Consider the following 23,644-nt stretch of genomic DNA (forward strand, 5'->3'; position numbering starts at 1 on the left):
TCTTTTTGAAGGCCATTTAGAAAGAGATTTTGATAGTCATAAAAATAATATTACTCTTGAGACCAATAATCCATTTTGGGGAAATTTATCCTAAGGAAGTAACCCAGTGTAAGGAGAAACATCTGTACATAAAGGTGTTTGTTGCCGCATTGTCTATAATTGTGAACAATTGGGAACAAGGGAAATTGTATTTTATATTTATCATCTCTTTGACTTCTGGCAACAAGCTTGTGATGAGGAATTTCCACAGAGGAGGAAGCAGAGTTTAGAGGGATTAAATGACTTGACCATAATCTTGGTTTGATAGAGAAACTGAAAGAAGGCAAAGCTTAAACTCAAGGTTTTTTTTTTTTTTTTAATTTATTTTGTTGTTGAGACTATATATAGCAAAACATAACACCGATTCAACAGCCTTTACATGTACAATTTAGTAACATTGATTACGTTCTTTGAGTTGTACAACCATTCTCACCCTCCTTCTCTGAGTTGCTCCTCCTATATCAACACATAAATTCAGGTTATTTTTTTTCCTAAATTTTATTTATTTATTTGTTGTTGAGAATATACACAGCAAAAGGTACACCAATTCAGCTTTTCCTACATGTACAGTTTAGTGACATTGATTACGTTCTTTGAGTTGTGCAGCCGTTCTCATCCTCCTTTTTCATGTTGTTCCTCCTTCATTAACATAAATGCACTGCCCCCTAAGGTTCCTGTCTAATCTTTTGAGTTGCTATTGTCAATTTGATCCCATCTAGGTAGTTCTTAAAAGAGCATAATGCTCAAGGCAGACCTTTTTTGCTCGTTAAGCTGAATGATTTTTTGGTTTTAAGAAGACTTCAGGAGATATTTCTGGTTTAAGGTTTAAAGATTATCTCAGGGCAATAGTTTCAGGGGTTCATCTATGTCCTGTGGCTCCAGAAAGTCTGGAGTCCATGAGAACTGGAAATTCTGTTCTGCATTTTCCTCTTTGATCAGAATTCTTCTATAGGATCATTGATCAAATTTTCAGTAATGGTAGCTGGGTTTCATAGCAAAGGAGGCAGTTGTTCATGGAGGCAGTTAGCTGCACATTCCATATCCCCTTTTTATTCCTGACTCTGTTGCTCCAGGTGAATAGACACCAGTTTTTGTGCCTTGGATGGCTACTTGCAAGCTTCTAAGACTCCAGATACTGTGCGGTGAACTAGGAGGTAGAACAGAAGCACTAAACACATTGTTAGGCCGGTAACTGGGATGTCCCATGAAACCATGACCCTAAACCAAGGAACTGAATCCCATGAGGTGTTTCGTAACGCAGGTATTTCTGATTCTAAAGCCTGTACGCTTTCCATTAGAACATACTGAATCCGTAAATGCCTGTTGAAAAAAAAACAAAAACCAAACCCATTTCCGTTGAGCCGGTTCCGACTCATAGAGACCGTATAGGACAGAGTAGAACTGCCCCATAGAGTTTCCACGGAGCGACTGGTGGATTTGAACTGCTGACCTTTTGGTTAACTGCCATGGCACTTAACTGCTGTGCCGTGAAATGCTTGTTGAGAAATGGTTAAATAATTGTGATTCAATTTAGTGGAATTTATTACAGTCATTTTAAGTGATAATTATGTCTAATTCTGCAGTGGTATGAAAAAAGCTTAAGATATAATGTTAAATGAAAGCAATGGAATATACAAATTCATTTATGTTATAATTTTACAAAAAATCTATATTCATGAGCAAAGGCTGAGCTGAAAAGAATATGAAAAGGACTGATTACATAAAGTGGTTATATTCCAAATGTTGTTTGGGGTTCAGTTTTAAAATTCTGTTATTGCTACGGTATTGTTTGTTTATAAATGAATGTTTGCCTAGTAACAGTTTCTTAATGATTTGAGAGTATTGGAATCAGAAAGTAATTTCCAAGTGTCCTCTTCCTTTTACTGCCTCACGTAGCTGCTGTAGACAGAGTTAATCTTACATGTAGTATTGTTTAGCAAACTTGAACTATGGACAGCAGGAGTTCATGGTTTTTGTGATGTCTAGGTGAGTAGTCTAATAGTTTTTCGAGCTTCAAAGAGGATAAAAAAAATTGATGGTGGCCCAAAGATCTGCCTGTTGAGGGCTTGAATAAAAAATGGATAACTTTCTAAAGCTACTGTATATTTACTGGTTGGTAAGTGCTGCCAGGTGCTGTAGCTCATTTGTGCAACATCCCTGTGAGTTAATTGATTTTATCTTTATTTTATAGATGAGCCAACTGTGGCTCAAAGATGTTAAATATTTTTCCGAAGGTCCCACTGCTCACAGGCGGCAACATTGGGAGGTCAGTGTGTTCCTGCTGACCCCAGAGCCCTTGATGTTAGCTGCAGTGGTGAATTGAAAGAAGATCTGGTAGAATGAGCTTCAGTTTTGGAGGCTGAGGCTCTTGTAAGGCAGTGAAACTGATAGCTTAGATTCAGGGCTTAGAACCCCTGCTGAGAATTTGCATTTTTAATGAGTTCCCAGGAGTTATACATAAGAATCACCTGGGAATCTTGTTACACTGTAGATTCTGATAAAGTATTCCTGGAGTGGCAATGCAAATTTTCCTCAGGGAGCTTGTTAAAATGTAAATTATCAGCAGAGGGTTCGAACCAGAACAGGCTGGTTTGAAGCCCTGCTTAGATTCCATTGGGGGCTGAGGCTGGTTGGAGTTGTCCTGATTCTTTTTTTTAAGTTGCTGGGTTTTTTTTTTTTTTTAATTCTTTTTTTTTTTGATGGAGTGCTAGTCTAGGCAAAGTTTTTGACAGGGAGTGGGAATGAAGGGAGCCAGACTGACTGACCAGCAACTCTTGCAAAGCCTGTCCTGCTGCTGTTCTGGTGTCAGAAACCACCACCCCATAATCATGTTGGTACACTTCCCATTTCAGATGGCTGCAGTTCCACAATAATACTAGGGTTCCAAGGGCTGGAACGTGGCAACTGCAGCCCTTGCTTTGGCTTACTTCTGAGCATTAAATTTCTAAATCATCTTTGGTGGGTTTATATATTTTGGGAAATTTATTCCTACTGTATGGTAGGTAAGCTGTTTTCAGTTTTTCCAGCTCAAAAAAAAAAAAAAAAGTTTTTTTTTTTTTTTTTGGCTTGAACTTATTACTCTTAGAGGGGAAAGGAGAAATGAGACAAACATTAATATGTTTTAAATTCTTATGTGGTGCTAAGCGCCATACTCAACATTCTAAGTACGTAATTTCTCTTAATCCTGATAATAGCTTTATGAGATAGGAGTTATAATCCCATTTTTATAGATAAGGGAGCTGAGGCACACAGAAAAAATGGATTTGACTAAGTTCATACAGCTAGCAAGTGTAGTCTGGTTTGTATTCATTCATTGAATAAATGTTGATTGAGTCTGTTGTGTTCCAGATACTGTGCTGGGGGTAAAAGCCAGATAAGGTCCCTGTCCTCATGGAGTTGATTATATTCATGTAATAAACATAATAGTAAATAATAAGCATGAAATAAATAATATCAATACAGATTGTGAAAATTTCTAGCAAGAAAATAAAAGTTATTTATTAAAAAGCGACTTGGCGGGGATGGTAGAGATTGGGACCTCTTTAAGTCAGTAGTTAGGAAGCAGGGCCAAATGAGCTGAGATGGAAACATGCGACTGAGCCACAGTAGGAAGTACCACAGGAAGAGCTTTGCAGACTGACAAGCACTTGTCTTATATGCGAACCAGAAAGGAGGCCAGTGTGGCAGGAGCATTGTGAGTGAGGGAGAGGATGATACATGAGGAGGCTGGAGAGGCAGGCAGGAGCCTGATGACAAGGTGCTTTGTGGGCCATGGTCCACCCACTGCCGTCAAGTCCGCAGGGAGTGTTATTCTAAAAGTGATGGGAACAATGGAGGGGCTTTAAGCAGTTCTCTCTGACCCTGCAGCTGTGGGGCTCCCATTATATCACACTGCCTGAAAGGAATTCTTAAATATGTCTGTCTGTCCATCCATGTAGCCATTTGTTACTTAGTGTTCAGACTGGAATACCCAAGGTAGATATGGTTCCCATCTCTTAAGAGATGGTTGGGGTAGAAAGGCAACTAACCAGCTGCCTACAATGCAGCGTGCTAATTGCTATGATGAGGAAAGTAGACGGAATGTGGAAACATTTAGAAGGATCCCCAGTCCAACCTGGTGGGGGTAGTCAGAGAAAACTTTCTGAAAGAAGTGGTATTAAGCAGAGAACTAGGCTGTACATTGTGTGGAAAAGATGGTGCCTATATGTCATTTTACTCATTTGGGCTTGCCTGGCGTTTACAGTGACCTTCTGAAGGCATTATTTGCCTTTCTTTCTCTCTTTTTTTTTTAAAAAACTTCTTTAGCTATAAATAGGAGAAATATTCTTTCAGATGTTGCTAAGAATTTTAGCAGTATGTACAATGTGAGCATTCTAAGCAGACCTCCATAAATATTTTATTGGTAGCTGAGTAATAGAATAAGGGTTCTCTTTATACGAAGCATCTGGTACGGGTAGACTTTTTTGTTTGAATTAATGTTTTATGTGCTGTTTCCTTAAAACATTTAAAAGGAGGCTTTAATGACCCTACCAATCGTTTCTTGTGCTGTTCTTGTTAGCCACAGAATTGAGACCTTAAGTGTTAAAGACAGGGCCAAGGGCAGGCTGTTTGAAAATATACTTAATGTAGAATATGTGTATCAGTTTCTTTTATTCAGTCATAGAAGTATGTTTATTATATGCATATCGCAAAATTTTTTTGAAAAATACTGAGAAAAAATGGTGTGTATAAAAAAAAAATTTTTTTTTATTTTTTATATGTGTATAGTTTGAGGCTTGTATAACCGTCACCACAATCAGATTGCAGAACAGTTCCACAATTCCAAAATATTCCCTCATGTTGCCTCTTTGTGGTCAAACCCTCTCCCTGCTCTAAACCGTTAGCATCTATTGCTCTGTTCTCTTGTCGCTATAATTTTACCTTTTCCGGAATGTCCTATAAATACAGCATGTAATCTTTTGAGACTATCCTCTTGTGCTCAGCATAATGCCCTTGAAAGTCATTCATGTTTTTGTGTGTATCAGTACTGAGTAGTATTTCATCTTATGGCTGTATCACTGTTTACCCATTCACCCTTTGAAGAACATTTACATTCTTTCCAGATTTTGGTGATTATTAATGAAGCTGCAGTACAGATTCATGTACAGGTTTTGGCGTGAACATAGGTACACACCTAGGCTGCATACCTAGGGATGGAGTTGCTTGGTCATGCGTTAAGTGTAAACTGTTATCCAGAGTGGCTCTACCATTTTCTTTCTCAGCAGCATGTAGAGTTCCATTTGCACCATTTCCTCACCAACATTTGGTATTGTCAGTTTTTTTTTAATTTCATTTAAACCATTCTAATAGGTGTGTTTCTTATCATGGTTTTAATGCAGTTGCCTAACGCCTAATGTGCTTATTTGCCATCTGTACATCTTCTGTGGTAAAGTTTCTGTTCAAATCTTTTGTCTGTTTTTTAAAAAAATCGGGTTTTCTTACATTTAAGTTTTGAGAGTTATTTATATATTCTGGATACAAGTCTTATGTTGGATATGTCGATTTGCAAATATTTTCTCCCAGCCTGTATCTTGCCCTTTCATTCTCTAAAACACTGTCTTTCTTAGAGCACATGTTCTTAATTTTGATGAAGTCTAATTTACTGATTTTTTTTTTCTTTTCCTTTTTATGGATCATGCCTTTGGTGTGGAAACCCTGGTTACATAATGGTTAAGCACTACAGCTGCCAACCAAGTGGTTGGCAGTTCGAATCTGCCAGACGCTCCTTGGAAACTCTATGGGGCAGTTCTGCTCTGCCCTATAGGGCTGTTGTGACTCGACAGCGGTGGTTTTTTTGGGGGGAGTTGGCCTTTGGTGTCATGTTTAGAACTCTTCCTTTAGCTCTAGGTCTTGAAGATTTCTCCTGCATGTATTTCTAAAAGTTATATTGTTTTATGTTTTACATTTAGATCTAGTGATCTCATTTGAGTTAACTTTTGTTTTAGGTAATGGGTTTAGGTTGAGGTTCATTTTTTTGCAAATGAACATCCAGTTGTTCTAGTCCTATTTATGAAAAAGACTATTCCTTATTGAATTGTCTGTACCTCTGTGCAACATCAGTTGGCCATGTTTCTATGAGTCTATTCTGGACTCTGTTCTGTACTACTGGTCTATGTGTCTGTCCCTTCATCAGTATCACACTGCCTTGATTATTGTTAGCCTTATAATAAGTCTTAAAATTGGGTAGTGTGAAGTTTCCACCTTTATTCATCTTTTTCAAAATTGTTTTGATTAGTCTAGAAGTAGGTTGGCTATTGGCTGATCTTTTGAATAATGTGGTTTTGATTCTAAAAAAGCGTTTAGTCATTTAATCACCTGTGAGAGCCAGAACTTGACAGGACTGCCTGTTTTTCCGGGTCTCAGTTTCTTGCCTTTGACAGGGTATAGTCGTTACCACTTTTCTGTTACTCTCTATTAGTGGAAAATATTTGAGTTTTCCATCTCTGACCGTTTTTTCCCTTATACAGATTCTGGCTTTCTTAGGTTGTACTGTATAAAGGTTCTAGGAAATGGCTTTTACAATTAGGCCAATGTCTGTTCTTGGAGTGGGTTAGCCTGTTTGGAAAAATTTGCTGGACAAACCAAACTAAAAAATCAGATATTGTCTATTAGGCAGTGAAGTTTAGTTGATAGGTCAGTCATTGGAGTCAGACATGGCAGAATATGAGTCCCAGCTCTCTCACTAGTGGTGTGATGTTTGATTATGTGTATAGTATGAGTAATAGTGTTGTTTTAAAGATTGAGGTATTATATAAAATACTTCGCTCAGTGCCTGTTATATAGTACATTCTCAGTAAATGTCGGTTCTTTCAGCCTGCTCTTCCCTACCCCCAAAATTTTTATTTTGAAAAATTTCAAACCTGTGGAAAAGTTGTGAAATTGTACAACAAACAACCATGTCTTCTTCATGTAAATTCATCACTGATTAATATTTTGCTACATTTGGTTTATCTCTTTTTTCCCTCCCTCTCCACCCATTAGAGAGTTAGTCGTAGACACCATGTCACAGCACCCTGAAGCTCTTCACCATGTATCTCCTTAGGACATTCTCCTTTAAAATCGGGATACTATTACCTAATATAAAGTTGTTTTTCAAATTTCCCTGATTATCTCCACATTGCCTTTTTTTTAAAAAAAACAAAGATTCACTCCATGATCCCATTGCTACTTTCATTTAGAAGCATTCCCCAACTTTTATGTCATTAAGATTTTTGAAGGGATATTTTGCAGAATGCCCTTCATTTTGGATTTGTCTGCTTCCTCTTGATTAGATGCAGTTTAAACATTTTGTAAGTGAAGTTGTTTATGCTCAGGGATTCATCTCAGGAAGCGTGTGATGTTAGCTTGCCCCATCATTGGTGATGTTAAATATATTCTCTTGATTATGGTAGTGTCTGCTAAATTTCTAAATTGTAGAGGTACTTTTTTCCTTTTGTAATTAATAAGCCATTTATGGGGCAATATCTTGAGATAGTGTGAATGTCATGTTCTCCAGTGATCTTTGATCCGATGCTTTTAGCATCAGTGATTCGTACCCAAATCAGTTGTTAGTACAGAGATTGTGTAATGATGATTTTCTGCTCCTGTTACCCTCTGGGAGCCCTGGTGGTAGAGTGGTTAAAGCACTCGGCTGCTAACTGAAAGCTCAGCAGTTTGAACCTCCAGCCGACTCGATCGTAGTGGGTTTTGAGTTTATTATCCTATTAAAGGAGCCCTGGTGGCACAGTCGTTGGCAGTTTGAACCGAAAGGTTGGCAATTCGAACCTACCAGCAGCCCCGTGGGAGAAAAGGCCTGGTGATCTGCTCCTGTAAAGATTAGAGCCTAGGAAGCCTAGGGCTACCCTGTGGGGGCAGTTCTACTCCGTCCATGAGATCACTGTGCATTGGAATTGACTCAACAACACATAGCATTACTCTTTCACACTTTATTTACTGGATTTCTTTTGCGAAGAAGAGATTTCTCTTTTTTTTTCCTTGTTTCCCTACTATCATTGTGGAGTCATGAATTCTTTCTTTGCTCAGTCATTATTCATTCTTGTCATCATTTGTTTAGATGCTAAGATTGTCCCAAATTTGGCTAGTTGGAACCACTAATCAATTCTTCTGGGTTGGTACAATTTCAGCAAAGGTAAGCTTTCTCCAGTGTTTAACACTTGAATCCATTTGGAGCCTTTGAAGCTAGGGCCTTCTGGTTTACTCTGTTTGCTTTAGATAACCCTTCTGTGCTTATTTTCCAGCAAATCACTGAATTGAAGAAAGAAAACTTTAACCTAAAGCTCCGCATCTATTTCCTTGAGGAAAGGATGCAGCAGGAATTTGATGGCCACACTGAACGTGTCTACAAAACTGTGAGTGGCCCACTTCTTGCTGCTGGCCTCGTGTCTCTTCTCTTAGACATTCCAAGCAGAAACTTGATTAACGTCTGTTCTCAGAATTAGCATGAACTGGTAGAGCTGCTTTAATTTAATTCGAATTGGTTTTGGGGAGCATAAAGATACTAAGATGACATTAATAAGCAAAAAGTTACAAGATTAACTTCAAGGGAGTCATTCACTCTCTTTCTTCCTGTTTTTAAAATCTGAATCCTGACTTACCATTCTTATCTCAATAACTTTTTTCTAAGTTATTTATTATTTAGAAAAAGGCAGTAGGATGGTGGAATGGCTTTGGAATTGAATATGAAGACACTAACTAACTTCTGTAACTTCAGGCAGGTTGTTGCACCTCTCTGGGCTTTCTTTCTGAGTCAGATGAGAATCATTACGTCATAGGGTTGTTTGTGTGGAATCAAATGAGATGACAGATGAAAAGCCCTCCAGCGCATAGTCAGTGCTTGATAATTATCATCATTGTCTTATTGAGGCTTTCTATGGCAGCCCAAAGGTAGAATTGTCAGTTTTTCTGTGATGTGACTTTTCTGTATTCCTTGTGTTGCTTGTAACTGTCAGAAAAAAAAAAAAAAAATCTATTCCCATCTGAAGTCTTGACCTGGAGGTTTCTGCCTGAAAACAAACCTTGGTTCTGAAAGTTGAAAAAAGAACTTGGCTTTCTTGAAAAGACGTAAGTACAAACAGTATTTCGGTGCCCATTTCTTGGCTTCCTCTAGTAGATTAGCCCTTGGCCTGGGAATTATTCCATCATTTCTCTTCTGAAGTTTATACCAGTGGAAACTTTTGAAGGAGGAAAAAGAAGACTCTTTGAGTTTCAGCAGATGAACTTAAATTGACTTCTCTTGAGGAGGGATTGTACTGTACTTCTGAGCCTTTTCAGGAATTGAAAAGCTCCCTTGTCCCTTAAGACATTTTGTTTTTCTTCAGCATGGGGGTGGAAAGATAATGAGGATGTCCCATTTTCTGGAAGGAAGTGGTGATGCAATCAAATTTTAAAGTAATGTCAATAGCCTAAAATATTTTGTATGTAACTATGGTGATCATATGTCTCAGGGCTTCTAGGTGAAGAGTAGCTTTGTGTCAGGTGCTGTCCTGGGCATTTTTCATTTATTATCTTATTTTAATTCTCAAGACAGCCTTGTGCAGTAGAGTTTATCTTCATCTTACAGGGGAGAAACTGAGGCTCAAAGAAGATCAATAACTTGTTTGATGTCATGTAGTGAGTATATGAGGTGGACTTTGAAGCTGGATTTTCCCACCTCAATGTACCATGCTGCTTCAGCTCTTCTTTTCTCTTGTCTGACTAGATGATCTGACTTAATTGCATTCCTTTTACAGTTTACATTTTGGTTAGGTGAACATGGCTTAAAATTCAAAAAGTATAAAAGGTATACACTGAAAAGACTTTCTTCTACCCTTGTCCCTATTCCCTAGATCTAAGCAATGTTATTCGTTCCTTATGCAGAGATATTTTATGAATATACAAGCATAAGCGTGTGTTTGTGTATATATGTATAAACTCCTTTTTTAATATAAGTGCGAACATGTTATTTACTTAGTTCTGCACCTTGCATTTTTCACCTAAGAAATATTTTAGATGTCTGTCCTTATAAGTAGTTTAAGAGCTTTCTCATTCTTTTTTTTAATAGTTGCATAATATTCCATTATGGAATATTTTTATTTGGAAATGATGATCAGTATGTCTGTAAGTTTATAACTGGAGATATTTGGTTTGAGAAAAATAGTCCGATGGGCACATTGGCTGGTTGGTTCATCAGAAAGCAAAACCCTCAAAATATGTCAGCTTATGCATCGAAGCTTTCTGCCCTTTTGAGAGCTGGAGGAAAGACTCCTCTATATGAAGAGTGTTTCTGCAGTTTTCACAAAACCACAGTTGAAGACGTTGTGCACAGCCACTCTGTGTCCTTTATGCAAAAAAGTTTCTTCTAGAAAAAAGCTTTACCCATAGCTGACTTCTTTAGTGCCTGTTGTTTGACAGTGAGGAAGAGGACATATTTTGCTCACTGTGTCCTGGGTACTTCTCAGTGTGTTAACTTGGTTAGTCTTCAGGTCCTCCATGTCAGGTGGGCTTTATGTGTTTCATTTGACAGTTGGGGAATCCAAAAGAAGGAAGCATTGCTTTCTCTCCACTAGATTTGTGCTCCTGGGAACAGTTACAGGGCCACACTTACAGTTTCTTGTTTGATGCCAGCACGAAGGCAAGGCCTGTGTCTGTCTTGTTTACTGCAGTAGCCTTAGTGCTTAACGCAGTGCTTGGCATGTCATGGGCCCTTGGTAAATTTTTGTGAAGTGAAGGAGTGAATAAATGAATATCCACAGACTTCCTACACTGTCCTCCTGATAAACAGTAGAGGCAGGATTTGAGTCCATACCCTTCTGGTCCCAAAGCCCATGACTTTTCCATTATTGCTGTGTATTTCTCAACCTGGGGTACTCATTCTTCCAAGTCTGCTTGGCAGAAAGGGGAGGAAGTCATGTCCTCTCCCATTGTTAATTTTACTAGAAGATTTTTTTTTTTTTACATTTTTCACAATGCGTCAACATTCCGTTTATTTTTATTTATTTATTTATTTATAACTTTTATTAAGCTTCAAGTGAACGTTTACAAATCCAATCAGTCTGTCACATATAAGTTTACATACATCTCACTCCCTACTCCCACTTGCTCTCCCCCTCTTGAGTCAGCCCTTTCAGTCTCTCCTTTCGTGACAATTTTGCCGGCTTCCCTCTCTCTCTATCCTCCCATCCCCTCTCCAGACAAGAGTTGCCAACACAATCTCAAGTGTCCACCTGATATAATTAGCTCACTCTTCATCAGCGTCTCTCTCCTACCCGCTGATACTAGAAGATTTTTGGTGGAAATGTTATTTTTCTTGAAAAAATAATATATATGTATTATGGAGGAGAATATAAAATTGACATAAATTATTAAAATAAAACAGGGAAGAGATTTCAGAGAAATCTTGAATTTATGGTAATCGTCTACAAACTATGCACCCAGACTCCCTGTCTCTATTATATGTATTCATCTAATATTCTGTCTGGGGTACATTTGTGGACAGGTTTGAGATGCCCACCACTGCTCCACTGTCTCACACTGTGATTCATTTGCCAAAGATTTTGTGTTTGGATTCTCACGTGAGTTATAAGCCTAAGGCTGCGTGTGACCCTCTTTGTTCTAGTCAGTTAAAAGGAAAACGGTTGGAGAATGCTGTGGTGTCTCTTATAGACAGCTTGCCTGATGCAGTTGTGGCTCTTTTGTATGTGAGTACCCTGAAGTCTCATACTGAAACTAGACAGGCCATGATGCGGCCTCCCACTTATCCATCCACATGTTTTGTTTTTTTAAAGCTGTAATGTGTTGCCACTTCTCCAGCAACCACACGCATGATTGTAAACAACCAAAGTAATTGCCTTGGAATGGTGAAAGCAAAGTGCAGAATTGCTTGTTAATAAATGCTTGGTGGAGGGCAAACAATTTTTAAATCAGCCTCACTTGTATGACATTTATGCCTCTGTGTTTGAATGCTCTGGCTGTTAGAAGCTTAGAAAATTTACATAATTGTTCCAGGTCTTGAGAAAACCAGGGTTTTCTTTTGAGACCACCCCACTAACCAACCAGTGTTTAATAATTCCCTTTTTCCTGTGCCCTGAGGCTAATGAGGTTTCAGATCTAACATCTGCGTATTATAAGCATAGTCTAGTCAGTCCATGCTAAAAGCGGTTTCCCCACTGTAGCCGTTCATATGTCCTGTATTTTACACTGTTTCTTTTCTTTTCTAATCTTGTCTGGAAGAACATTGAGCTCAAGGTGGAAGTAGAAAGTCTGAAGCGGGAGCTCCAGGAGAGAGAGCAGTTGCTCATCAAAGCCTCGTGAGTACCTGTCATCCTGTCAGAAAGCTTGCAGATCACCCAGCGGCTCTGTTGGTAGAAGCTAGCTTGGTCAGTAACATAGAAATTGTGCTTTTCTAAGCCAGTTATTCTCCAACTGGGCTCTGAGAATACCCAAGCAGGTTTTTGTTTAATTACTTATTTTTCCGTAAACTTTTAAAGTATAGCATACTAATGAAAAATGAATAGATCTTGGATGTACAGTGTGACAAATTTTGATAAAGCAAATATACCTGTGGAACTACCATCCAGATCAGGAAGCAGAACGTTACCAGCCTCCCAGAAGCCCCCCTCGTGCTTCAAAACCTACCCTTCTCCCCCAAAGTTAACCACTGTTCTCATGTCTGCCACCGTTACTTAGTTTTCCTGTTTTTGAATTTTACGTAAATGGGATCATACAGTAATGTACTCTTTTGTGTCTGGCTTCTTTTCTCAACAGTGCATTTGTGAGATTCATCCATGTTGTTAACTGTACCAGTAGTTCATTCATTCTCATTGCTGCAAAAGCCCTAGGGCTTTGAAGATGTCCTGAGAGGCTCCTATGGTGTGGGATGCAGGGAGGTTGAGGGTGGGACTTCAACCAGAATAACTCGTTTATTTATTTATTTTTGTTGTAATATTTTGCTTGATAGAGGGGTTCTATTGCTTAAAAACACTGGAAAAATATTATTATTCATTCATTCATTCATTTATTCAAATATTTATTGAACCACAAGCAAAGCTCAGAGAATACAGCCTGCGAGTCAGTTGGTATTTATTCGTGTATAAACATCTATTACGTATTTACTTGCGCTATGGACTGAGGATGTGAAAAGAGATCCCCTTTACTCCGAGGCTCATCAGAGGCTGGGGTCCTGTGCAACACACCTGTACACATGGTGTTGTGGACGTGCAGCAGTAAATCACTTATGAGTAAAGGGGGCTGCCAAAGTGTGCTCGGTTTTGCTTGGTAAGAGTGGAATAAGACTTCCCAGGACTGACCTATCAAGGATCTGGCTGAAAGCACACGTGGTAATGCTTCCTTTGTCCTGGCAGTAGAGCTCCTGATGGATATAGTGCGTCAGGAGCATGGAATCTTTGGCATGGGGTGAGTACGTCAAAGTATAATTGGGCCAGGCTAGTATAATTCTTTTCATTGACATAGCATCCAGCATCTGGAAGTTGACCCACTATTAGCTTTGACCAGACTAGAGGTTCCCAGGCCTAGGCTCTTTCTCTGAACTTATGCTGAACTTACATACCTAGTCCATGATATTTGATGAATGCAACTGGATTAACAAGTTTTTTGTTTGTTTTTAGTTTTCTCAGAAGCACATTATTATCTAGACATGGAGGCACGTCTACTTTACTAAGCCTTCCCATTTGATCCTAAAATAGATCAGTAAAAGAATTTGGTCTGTTTCATATCCAGCACTCTGCCTGCTACAGGTCTTGACTGGGACTTGTTTTTAGCCAAGCATGTACACACACATGGGAACTAAATTTTCAAAGGCTTGTGTATACTCCTTAGTACTGACACACAAGACTGAACGTTTTGGGGGCTTATGTACAAGTTTGTATGTGTGTTTCTCAAACTAGTTCAGCCTGCTCTGTAAGGCCCTTTTTGGTCTGACTGGCCTTATTAAATTATTCATTTAAAAAGTTTATTAAGCAGCTATTGTGTACTGCATTGGACAAAGTTCTTGAGGATACAGTGGTGACCCACACAGATACAAGGGGCTTACATCCTAGTGGGGATAATGGTAGTAAAATAATTACAATGATAAATGTATGAATACAGATTGAAGAAAAGCTGTGAGAAAAATAAAGGGAGCCATAGGTGGGCCTGCTTTGAAAGGCAGTTAGATGGTGTGCATCTTTTTACATGCCCTTAAGCCGACTTTCAAGAGGGCCCACTGGGCTCATGTTTGCTTTTTGTTCTTAAAAACAATTCCAAAATTATCCATTGAAATAAAAATCTATTATTCTGGTTTCCATCTTCACCTGTTAATGTTGTTGTTGTGTGCCATTGAGTCGATTCCGATTCATAGTGACCTTACCTGTTAATAGTGATTTATAAACTGAATTTTGATAAAACTTGAGGAAAGTGTCCTTGTTTATTAGTTAATTGTAGGATGGGCTGGAACCCTTCAAGCAGGATAGCCACCACTGTTCGCTTGGCAAAAGGCTCTTGTCTACTGTTGTGACCCGTCACAAAATGCAAACGCTACCAGATGTTTTGAAAACACACCCCGTGAAGGTACTTTTTGTTGTATTCAGATTGAGGATCCAATACAAGCCTTTGTTTGCTGGAAATTTAAAAACAAGTCTATTTATTTAGTAGAACGTGAAAATAATTCCCGTGGAGACAGTACGTTTCAGGACCATTATTTGAGGGCTTTAGTGCACATGTGTCTCACAACTTCTAATACATGCTGGCTTTCAGGAGCCATGGCCAAGTGCCAGGGCATGAACAAAGAATGGCCAAGTGCCAGAGCGTGAACAAAGAAAACAAATCTCCTGACCTCAACACACTGAATGTCAAAGTACTTAAGGCCTCATGGACCCCTGGACAAGATAGGAGATAGAGAAAGCAAGAAGGAAGTGGCTTAGGCATAGTCACTGTGTCCTGCTGGTAAAAATGTCAGAAAGTGGTTTGCATGAATGTGAGAAAGAAAGTAGTTATAACAAATTCCACTTTGCATTAAATGGAATTGTTTTTGCCTACCCTGCCCATAGGAATTCCTTCACCACGGTGCATTTTTACACTCTGAGAAGAAATATAGCAGTGGGAGTAAATATATACATAGAGATATATAGCAGGGATGACATCTCTGAGGGAGTAACGTATGAGAGCTGAGAGTTGAGTAGAAATTAACCAGATGAAAGGTGGGGAAAAGCATTCCAGGAAAAGGGAATGTACAGAGTGGAAGGGAACTGGGTCTGAGGAAATAGGAGAAATCTGGGGGGCCTTGGTCTTGTCTTGTAGGGTCTTGAGGCCACACTAGAGATTTTGGTCTTTATCTTAAGATCAAGAGGGAAGTGACTCCAACAGATTTGTGTTTTTTAAAAGATCACTCTGGGTGCTAGAAGGGAAATGGATTGTAATGGGGATATAAGTAGAAGCAGGGAGACAGTTTAGGTGAGAGCCTGGTGATGGAGATGGGTAGATGGATTGGAAAGACGTTAAGAAAGCACTAGGACTTGGTGAAGGATGAGAAGGGAGATGTCTAGGATGACTCCTAAGTTTGAAGGTGAAGCTCATGAAGATCATTAGGAATGTTGAGTTCACAGTGACCAACCGCTCCAGCTTTACCCCCCCAGCTCTGTTTCCCAAACCCAGTACACGAATACTAAAACCGTTCCTGTTCCTGCTGCTCTAGCCTTGTCCTGGCAACCTCTTCCTCCTTCCCTCCACTCCCAGCCCAAATCCCTTTCCTATTGCCTTTTCTGTTCCCAAAGACTCATTTTGAATCGCATGTGGCTTCCTCTAATCCACATCAGTTTCTTTACAAGCTTCTTTGGCGTATAACGATAATCCATATGTTTTTATCACTTCTCAGTTTCTAAAATACTTTTATATTCATTTGTGTCCCATCATTATCCTGGGAGATAGGCATTTCTTGGGAATTACCTTTATTTTATAGAGGAGGAAATTTAGGTCTGGAGAGGAAAAGGGCCAGGTGTAAAACCACCCAGCCAGAAAGATGCCACACTGGGATTAGAACTCAGGTCCCTGACTTCTAGTCCATGGCTAGTACTTTGTTACATATTCTTTTTTTACTTTCATGTGTGTGATTCTCATTCTCCAACATGACCATAAATCCCCTAAGGCCAAGATCCACAACTATTCCTTTAGTCAAGTGTACAGAAAGTGGAGAAAGCAGAGTCTGGGTCTAAGTGTGTGGCCTCAGCCTTGGGTTTTCTTCTGTTAGGGGGAATCTTAATACCTACTTGTTAGGGCTATTGTCTGGATTTGGTGACAAAGCATATGCAAAATGTTAACTACATATCTACTAAATTTTCCTTTCCTTTTGCCCCTAACCACTTAGTAAAACCTAGGGGTATTTGTGTGATAAATACTTGTTGATGGGAAATATATTTATAAATACAATGCCCTCAACTCCATTTTTAGTTTCATGATTTTTGTGAGGAGGGAGTGGGAGGTATGGGCCTTGTCAAAGCAGAAGCCCCCACCTTTCTCTAGAGAACTGTAGTTGGAATGGAAAGAATCAAGAAAAAAATGTTGAGGGTTCAAAAGGGTAGCAAAGGTGGTATTTATAGAAGGTACTTGTATTGGGTGGAAAGCTAGATTAGACCAATTTCTCTCAGCCTTTTCTCTCTTAGGTCCTGGTATCTACCTGGTCTGCTGGGCAGCTCAGATTCCACAAGGAACGAAAGGTTAAAGGGAAGGAACTAACATTTGTTGAGGCCCAACTTTGGTTCCAAACCCTGTGCTTGGCTCTTAACGTGTTTTATTGCATTTCATCTTATAAGAGCTGTGTGAGGCACCGGTATTCCCATTTGACTGAAGAGAAAATCGAGGCTCAGAGGAGTAGGAAACTTGGTCAGGTTGGTGAAGAGTTGGGACTGGACCCTAGCCTAATCTGGTTCCAGAGCGTACTCTGCCTTGCTTTGAAGTAAACGTATATATGTTTTCTGGCTTTCTATTGTTATATTTATCAGTTACAATAAGGGGACATTAAAAACAAAAGCAGCCTTATTGTTGAGAGTAAATTTTATCTCTGTGGCTTTAAAACACACACAAAAATAATAATTCCGTTAGTAGAGGCAAATTGCACCATACTGCTGCATATAAATTTTATTGCTACAGTAACTGTAAAATACAAAGATGATAAATGAAAAGTTGGAACATTTATTGTTGGGAATATATTTTATTGGTATAACTAAGACACAAACAAACTGAGTAATACCAGTACTTGTTAAAAATTGTAGTCAGTCTCTTGGTGTAATGTACATGAGTCTGACTGAAAAACAAAGATTACTATGTCTGGGCTGACAGGAAGGAGACAGTATATTTGCACCTCTGGTGGGTGGGGGTAGAGGGCTGAGAGGGTAATAGGAATGAGCCATTTCATAAAGGAGGCTCTGTAAAGTCAGTGCTAAAACATTTGCAGTAGTTAGGGAAAATTCAGAACTGGAAAAAACCCTTTATCCAAGGCTTTGGAAGGAAGGGCTTCTAGTCCACGATTCTTCCAGACATATGCAATGCCCCTTGAGGGGCGAGAGAAATGATGGTGAATCACTGTGAATTCCAAAGAGTACTGATCAAGAAATGAGCTGGGAGAGTTGGGACTGAGGGTCTTTAATGGCATTAATGAGGAAGTTGCTATGAGTTGCTATAGGGCCCCTGTGAGTCAGAATCAACTCGACAGCAACAGGTTTTAATGAGGAAGTGGCAGTGGCGGCCTTGCTCTGGCCAGCTGATGGTCTGTTCAGCTCAGCTCAGACACCGGCAGATGGGTGGAATGAGATGTCTGGCAGAGGCACAGCAGGCAACAGGCTAGATGCAGTGCAGTCAAATGAGGGAGGAGGAAGCAGCCAGCTAAGGACTTTACATGCATTACCACATTGAACTCTAAGAGGTAACCATCTCATTTTTCAAATGAGGAAACTGAGGTGTAAGAGGTAATTTACTGAGGCTAGGTAATTGATCCAGAGTCACACTGAGGACGTAACAGAATAAAAATCTGGAAGTAGATCTGTCCAGCTTCAGAGCCTATGTTCTTTTTTTCCAATTGTTCGCACTGGATTCCATTAAGATGATTTCATGACACTGGGGCCTTCTGAAGACTTCTTGGTGAAAGGAAAAAAGATATGAATAAAGTCTTTATTTGCAGGCAACTCGTGTTTGAGACTTGGACAATAAGCATGGCCCTCTTGACTTTTCATTGTTCTCAGTAAAAAATTCACGTGGCTTGTACATGTGAATTTCTGATCACATGGCCCTTGGTTAGAAAAACTGTGTATACTCCTAAAATAGGGCATGGGAGGCTGGTGGTGAGTAGATTTGTTCTGTTGCAGTTTTTCTGAGAAACCAGCTTTAGGTGGAGCCATTTCCTTTATTATTCTGTCTTTTGGAATCCTGCAATCATTTTAGAAATCTGGTGAAAACTGCTCAGAATATTTGTCTCACAAATTCATAGTCAGTACTGTTTCTCTTTTGGGGAAAACCAGAATGAACGGCATCAGTGGTTGTGGTCCATTCCCACCACTGCTTGTCAAGTGGAGAAAATATTCTGTGGTGCCAAAGCAGTGTGAACGCTGGCATTTTATTTTAGGGTGATGCGGAGTGTAGGCTGCTTGTGTAATCTCCTGTCTTCATGCCCTAAGTGGTAGCTAGCACTCAAACAGATTGATTGTGCTGTATTTAAAACGCTGTTTCTACTTGGGGAAACCCTGGTGGCATAGTGGTTAAGTGCTACGGCTGCTAACCAAAGGGTCAGCAGTTCGAATCCACCAGGCGCTCCTCGGAAGCTCTATGGGGCAGTTCTACTCTGTTTTATAGGGTCACTATGACTTGGAATTGACTCAACGGCACTGGGTTTGGTTTTGGTTTTTGATTTCTACTTGGCAGAGGATGAAGCATAGCCCATTGCCCATTGCCGTCGAGTCGATTCCGACTCATATCGACCCTAGAGGACAGGGTAGAATGGCTCCATAGAGTTTCCAAGGAGCACCTGGTGGATTCAAACTGCCGACCTTTTGGTTAGCAGCTGTAGCACTTAACCACCATGCCACCAGATGAAGTATACAGCCCCTTAATCCCTCAGATTTAGCTTTGTTGCATACTGCTCCTTTGCACATTGGTTTGCTGCCCCAGCTCACCACCTTCCCCACAACACTGATGGAAGTGTACTTTGCTGGAAGCTTCCGGGTGAGAAATTTGGCAGTAGCTATCAAAAGCCTTAAAAGTGTGCTTACCTTTTGACTCAACGATTCCATTTCTTGGAATTCATCCTAGGGCAATCACTAGATAACGTACATGGAAAGATGTTTTTTACTATCACATTGCTTGTAATAATGAACAATAACACTAGCATTTATTGAATGCTTATTCTATACCAGGCACTATTCTCAGAGCTTCAGAAGTGTATCAGACAGATGTATAAAATCAGAAACAATCTAAATGTTTTAAACAAACCGTTGATTTAATAAATTATAGTACATTTCATACAGTGGGTTTGTTTGTAGCCTTCTAAAATGATGATATAGATTTATATATTTATTGACACAAAAGGATATTTATAGCGTTGTTGTTGTTGTATGCTGTCAAGTCTGTATGACAAAGTAGAACTGCCCCATAGGTTTCCTAGGCTGTAATCTTGACAGAAGCAGACGACCAGGTCGTTTCTCCTGTGGAGCGGGTTGTGGATTTGAACCGCTGACCTTTCAGTTAGCAGCTGAATGTGCTTAACCATTGCGCCACCAGAATAAAACCAGATCACAGATATGTACTGTATGGTTCTATTTTTGTAGAAAATATCTGGAAGGATATATACTGTTAGTTAATTTTTTTGTGTGTAATGAGATTATAGATGATTCTTACTTTTTTCTTTTATCTCAGTTTTTGAATTGCAAATATTAATTAAAAAAAAAAAGGCTCAGCATAGGTCAGTGGGAGAAATGGCTAACAAATTTTCATTGTCTCTTTGGGGCTTTTGAAATTACCATCAGACTGTCACCGTTGTGCCTTTTACATCTTTGCCTCTTTTTGCAGCAAAGCAGTTGAGAGCTTAGCTGAAGGGGGTGGCTCTGAAATTCAGCGGGTGAAAGAAGACGCTCGGAAGAAGGTGCAGCAGGTGGAAGATTGCCTAACCAAAAGGATACTCCTTTTAGAAGAGGCAAGTCTGGAAACCCCAAGGAGGAATGTAGTTCTTATAGTGGGTTAATAATGGAGGAGGCAGAATTTTGTTCCTTTTCTTCATAAGGAAACCCTTATAAAGGGGGTTAACTATGGCTGCTAACCAAATGGTCGGCAGTTCAAATCCACCAGGCACTCCTTGGAAACTATGGGACAGCTCTACTCTGTCCTGTAGGGTTGCTATGAGTTGGAATCGACTTGATGGCAATGGGTTTGTCTTTTTTTTTTTTCCTTCATAAATTGTCAGAGTTTTAGCAAAAGTTACAGCTGCTCTTACTGAGTATCTCCTGAGTTCCAAACCCCATTCTAGGTACTTCATGTGTATAATTTATAACTCTTACACCCTGCTACCAAAAATCAAACCAAACCCACTGCCGTGGAGTCAATTCTGACTCATAGTGACCCTATAGGACAGAGTAGAACTGCCCCATAGAGTTTCCAAGGAGCCCTGCTAAGTGGCCATTATTGTCTCCGTTCCTATAGGTAAGGAAACTGAGGTACAGAGAGAAGCACCAAGTTTAAACCTGAATTTAAATCAGTGACTGCTGATTTTAAAGCCCATGCTCTTTCTGTACTACTACTGTTCCTATTTAGGGATTATCTTGTTTAGTCCTTTCATTTTACAGGTAAGAAAATGGAGGCCCAGAGAGAGGAAATGACTTACCAAACATTAGCCAAACCTGAAACCAGACTTCCTGAATTTTATGCCATTGCTTGCCCATCTAACCCCCTTCTCCAGTGTTCAGCCAACGTTTATTGAATGTCTTTCCTGTATTTGGCATTGGGTTTAACTTCTCTTTCGGGTTATTATCAGTGACGTGTTTTCTGTACTTGTGTAGGGAATCAGGATGTTTCCTAGCTAAAAAATCTTGTCTCCTAGATGTTAAAAAGTTTTCCTCTATTTTAAGCTGAGCCCATACTAATTACAGGTAGTCCCTGACTTTCGAAGGGGTTCTGTTTCAATGACCCTGTCATAAATTTGTTCTGACATAAGTCAAATACCTCATTTTTTTCCCTTAGTTTTCATTGTTATTGCCTTATATTATCAGAATCTTTATAAATCCAGTCTTTGTCTTTGGGAGTTAGAAAACATTACATGTAAACTTAAACTGTATTTTAATGCGTACATATATACATGGATAAAAAAAAGACTCAAATCATAGAAATTTACTCCAACAATGAAGAAGAGTTGGACGATGTTGGCATTTTGTCATTTGCAGTAATAACGCCACTTGAGGAAGGTTCTGAATCATCTGGATTATCTCTGGGAATGCAGACGGCATTTCTAGTCAGAAAATCAGTGAGAGTTGTCTGTACGGTTCTTTTCTTTTTTTTCTTGGTATTTTCAGGGCAACATCTCACTGCTTCCTGAATCTGCCATTTGACTTTAGCAAAGCGATCAGCGTTTGTGTCCCTGTTTTCAAGCAACCAAAGCCCCTGATTTGGTTTAGAAAATGAAATCTATATGGCAGTGTTTTGAACAGTAAATCATAAAACTGAACATTTTTAGTGAACATCTGAGACTGATAACATTAGCAAATTATGTGCCGCAACAGTGTATGTAGCACATATTACTAACGATAGAATGTACCAAAAAAAAAAGAATGGACAGTCGTAAGTGCAGTTCATTGTAACTCAAATACGTTTTAAGTTAGGGACTACTTGTTCTTAATTCTTGACCTTTGAAGTCTTCTATTTTATCTCAGTTTCTCTACCTGAAACTATAACTCTTCTTACAGATATATGGAGAAATGGCACCAAAAAAATTTGTGGATGATGAGTGATATTTGTGCTGTATTTTTTATTCATGATACTCTTATATCTACCCTGTGGGGAGGAGGGTGTGTGTGCGTAAATATTAAGTCCAAAATGCAGCTGAGGAAACTGAGGCTAGAGAGGGTAGGAGGAACTTAGTTTAGGTCCTAAGTAGTAGAGCTAGAGCCAGAACAAGCTTTTTCTGAGCTCTAATTCCGAATTTCAGTTAAAATGTAATTGTGAGGCTTTTAAGAGAACTAATCTATTGGCCCATCATCTTATTTTTCCCACTAAGTACTTCCCAGTGTTTTGAGGGTACCAGCGTGACAGTAGTGGATTTGAATCTCTGCTCTGTCAATTATCAGCGTTGTCATCTTGGATATGGCATTTACCTACCTGGAGCCTCTGTTTTTATCTGTAAAATAAGGATAATGGTACCTGCTTTGCAGTAGTAATTGTAATAACAATAGCAGTAGCTAACAATTTATCGAGGACTTACCATGTGCTAGGCACCCTTCTAAGCTCCTTATGTACATTGACTTAGTTAATTCCTCTAGTAAACCTGTATGGTAAATACTTTTATCATCATCATAATTTTTTTTTTTTTTAAATATGAAACAGGCACGGAGTGGCTAAGTCACTTGCTCAAGGTCACATAGGCAGTAAATGCCAGGTAGTCTGGCTGAGGAGTCTGCATTCTTAACCGCTATATGATCTCTCAGTAGATTACTTTTTAGGGTTAGGTGAGGATCAAATAAATAGAGCTACTCGTTCAGAGCCTGGCATTTATTAGGCACCCAGTAAATGGCAGGTTTTGTTGTTCGTTTTCTCAGAATCTTGGGAGATGATTTTCCCAGCTCTCATTGAGATTGACAGGCAAGTCTCTTGTGGAAGACAGTGGTGGAGGAGGCACTGTGAAGGGAATGGAAACGGTAGGGAGGAGGAGACACATTTATTGTGCTTCCTGTTATACAGTCTGGTGGTGCAGTGGTTAAGAGCTACGGCTGCTAACCAAAAGGTCGGCAGTTTGAATCTACCAGGCGCTCCTTGGAAACTCTATGGAGCAGTTCTACTCTGTCCTGTAAGGTCACTATGAGTCAGAATTGACTCGTTGGCAACGGGTTTGGTGTTTTTTGGTATTATGCAGCAGGCATTTGACAGAGTCATACAGCAGCTGTTTGATGGAATGGTGGTTATCCTTGTTTTATAGATGGTGAAGCTGGGCTCAGAGGTTAAGTGACTTACCTAATATCACACAGCAAATAAATGGGTTTCGAACCCACTTCACTTTGACTTTTATTCTTGTGACATAATCAGAGGCAGTTGGCATGAGTAGTTAGAGAGTCGTGTGCACTCCCAGGTCACTTCCATGAGCACCAGGGCCTTTCCCCCAGCACAGACACTGCCTGCATTTCCTGTTGGCGTCTCTAAGCTCTCGGGAAGAATATACAGTTTTTTTTTTGCCACCTAAATCACCTTGGAGGTATAGAAAATGTACTTTAGAATTGTGTAGTCATTATCTTAAAAAAATAGTGAGGGGACAGTGTGTTGTGGGATGAATTTGTATGGAAATTGTGGTGACTTTTTGGAATTTATGTATGTTTAGGTTTCGAGAGGTGTATTTCTCCTTGTTCTCAATGAAGCT

The 23,644-nt window shown here is 39.5% G+C and overlaps 1 protein-coding gene across 12 annotated transcripts in view; it reads left to right on the plus strand.

The window, feature by feature from the left end:
- Positions 1-23,644, plus strand: part of CDK5RAP2 (CDK5 regulatory subunit associated protein 2) — a 225,812-nt gene that overhangs the window by 22,374 nt on the left and 179,794 nt on the right. For 8 of the 12 annotated variants that reach the window (XM_064291536.1, XM_064291535.1, XM_064291537.1 and 5 more), the window contains 4 exons: positions 8,132-8,206; positions 8,316-8,426; positions 12,286-12,362; positions 20,101-20,224. In XM_064291536.1, the coding sequence (XP_064147606.1) occupies positions 8,132-8,206; positions 8,316-8,426; positions 12,286-12,362; positions 20,101-20,224 (387 nt within the window). The remainder of the gene's footprint in view (positions 1-8,131; positions 8,207-8,315; positions 8,427-12,285; positions 12,363-20,100; positions 20,225-23,644) is intronic. The other 4 variants (XM_064291534.1, XM_064291540.1, XM_064291539.1 and 1 more) reach the window with 3 other exon arrangements.

This window comes from Loxodonta africana, chromosome 9 (genome assembly GCF_030014295.1).
Source record: "Loxodonta africana isolate mLoxAfr1 chromosome 9, mLoxAfr1.hap2, whole genome shotgun sequence".
Taxonomy (NCBI): Eukaryota; Metazoa; Chordata; class Mammalia; order Proboscidea; family Elephantidae; genus Loxodonta; species Loxodonta africana.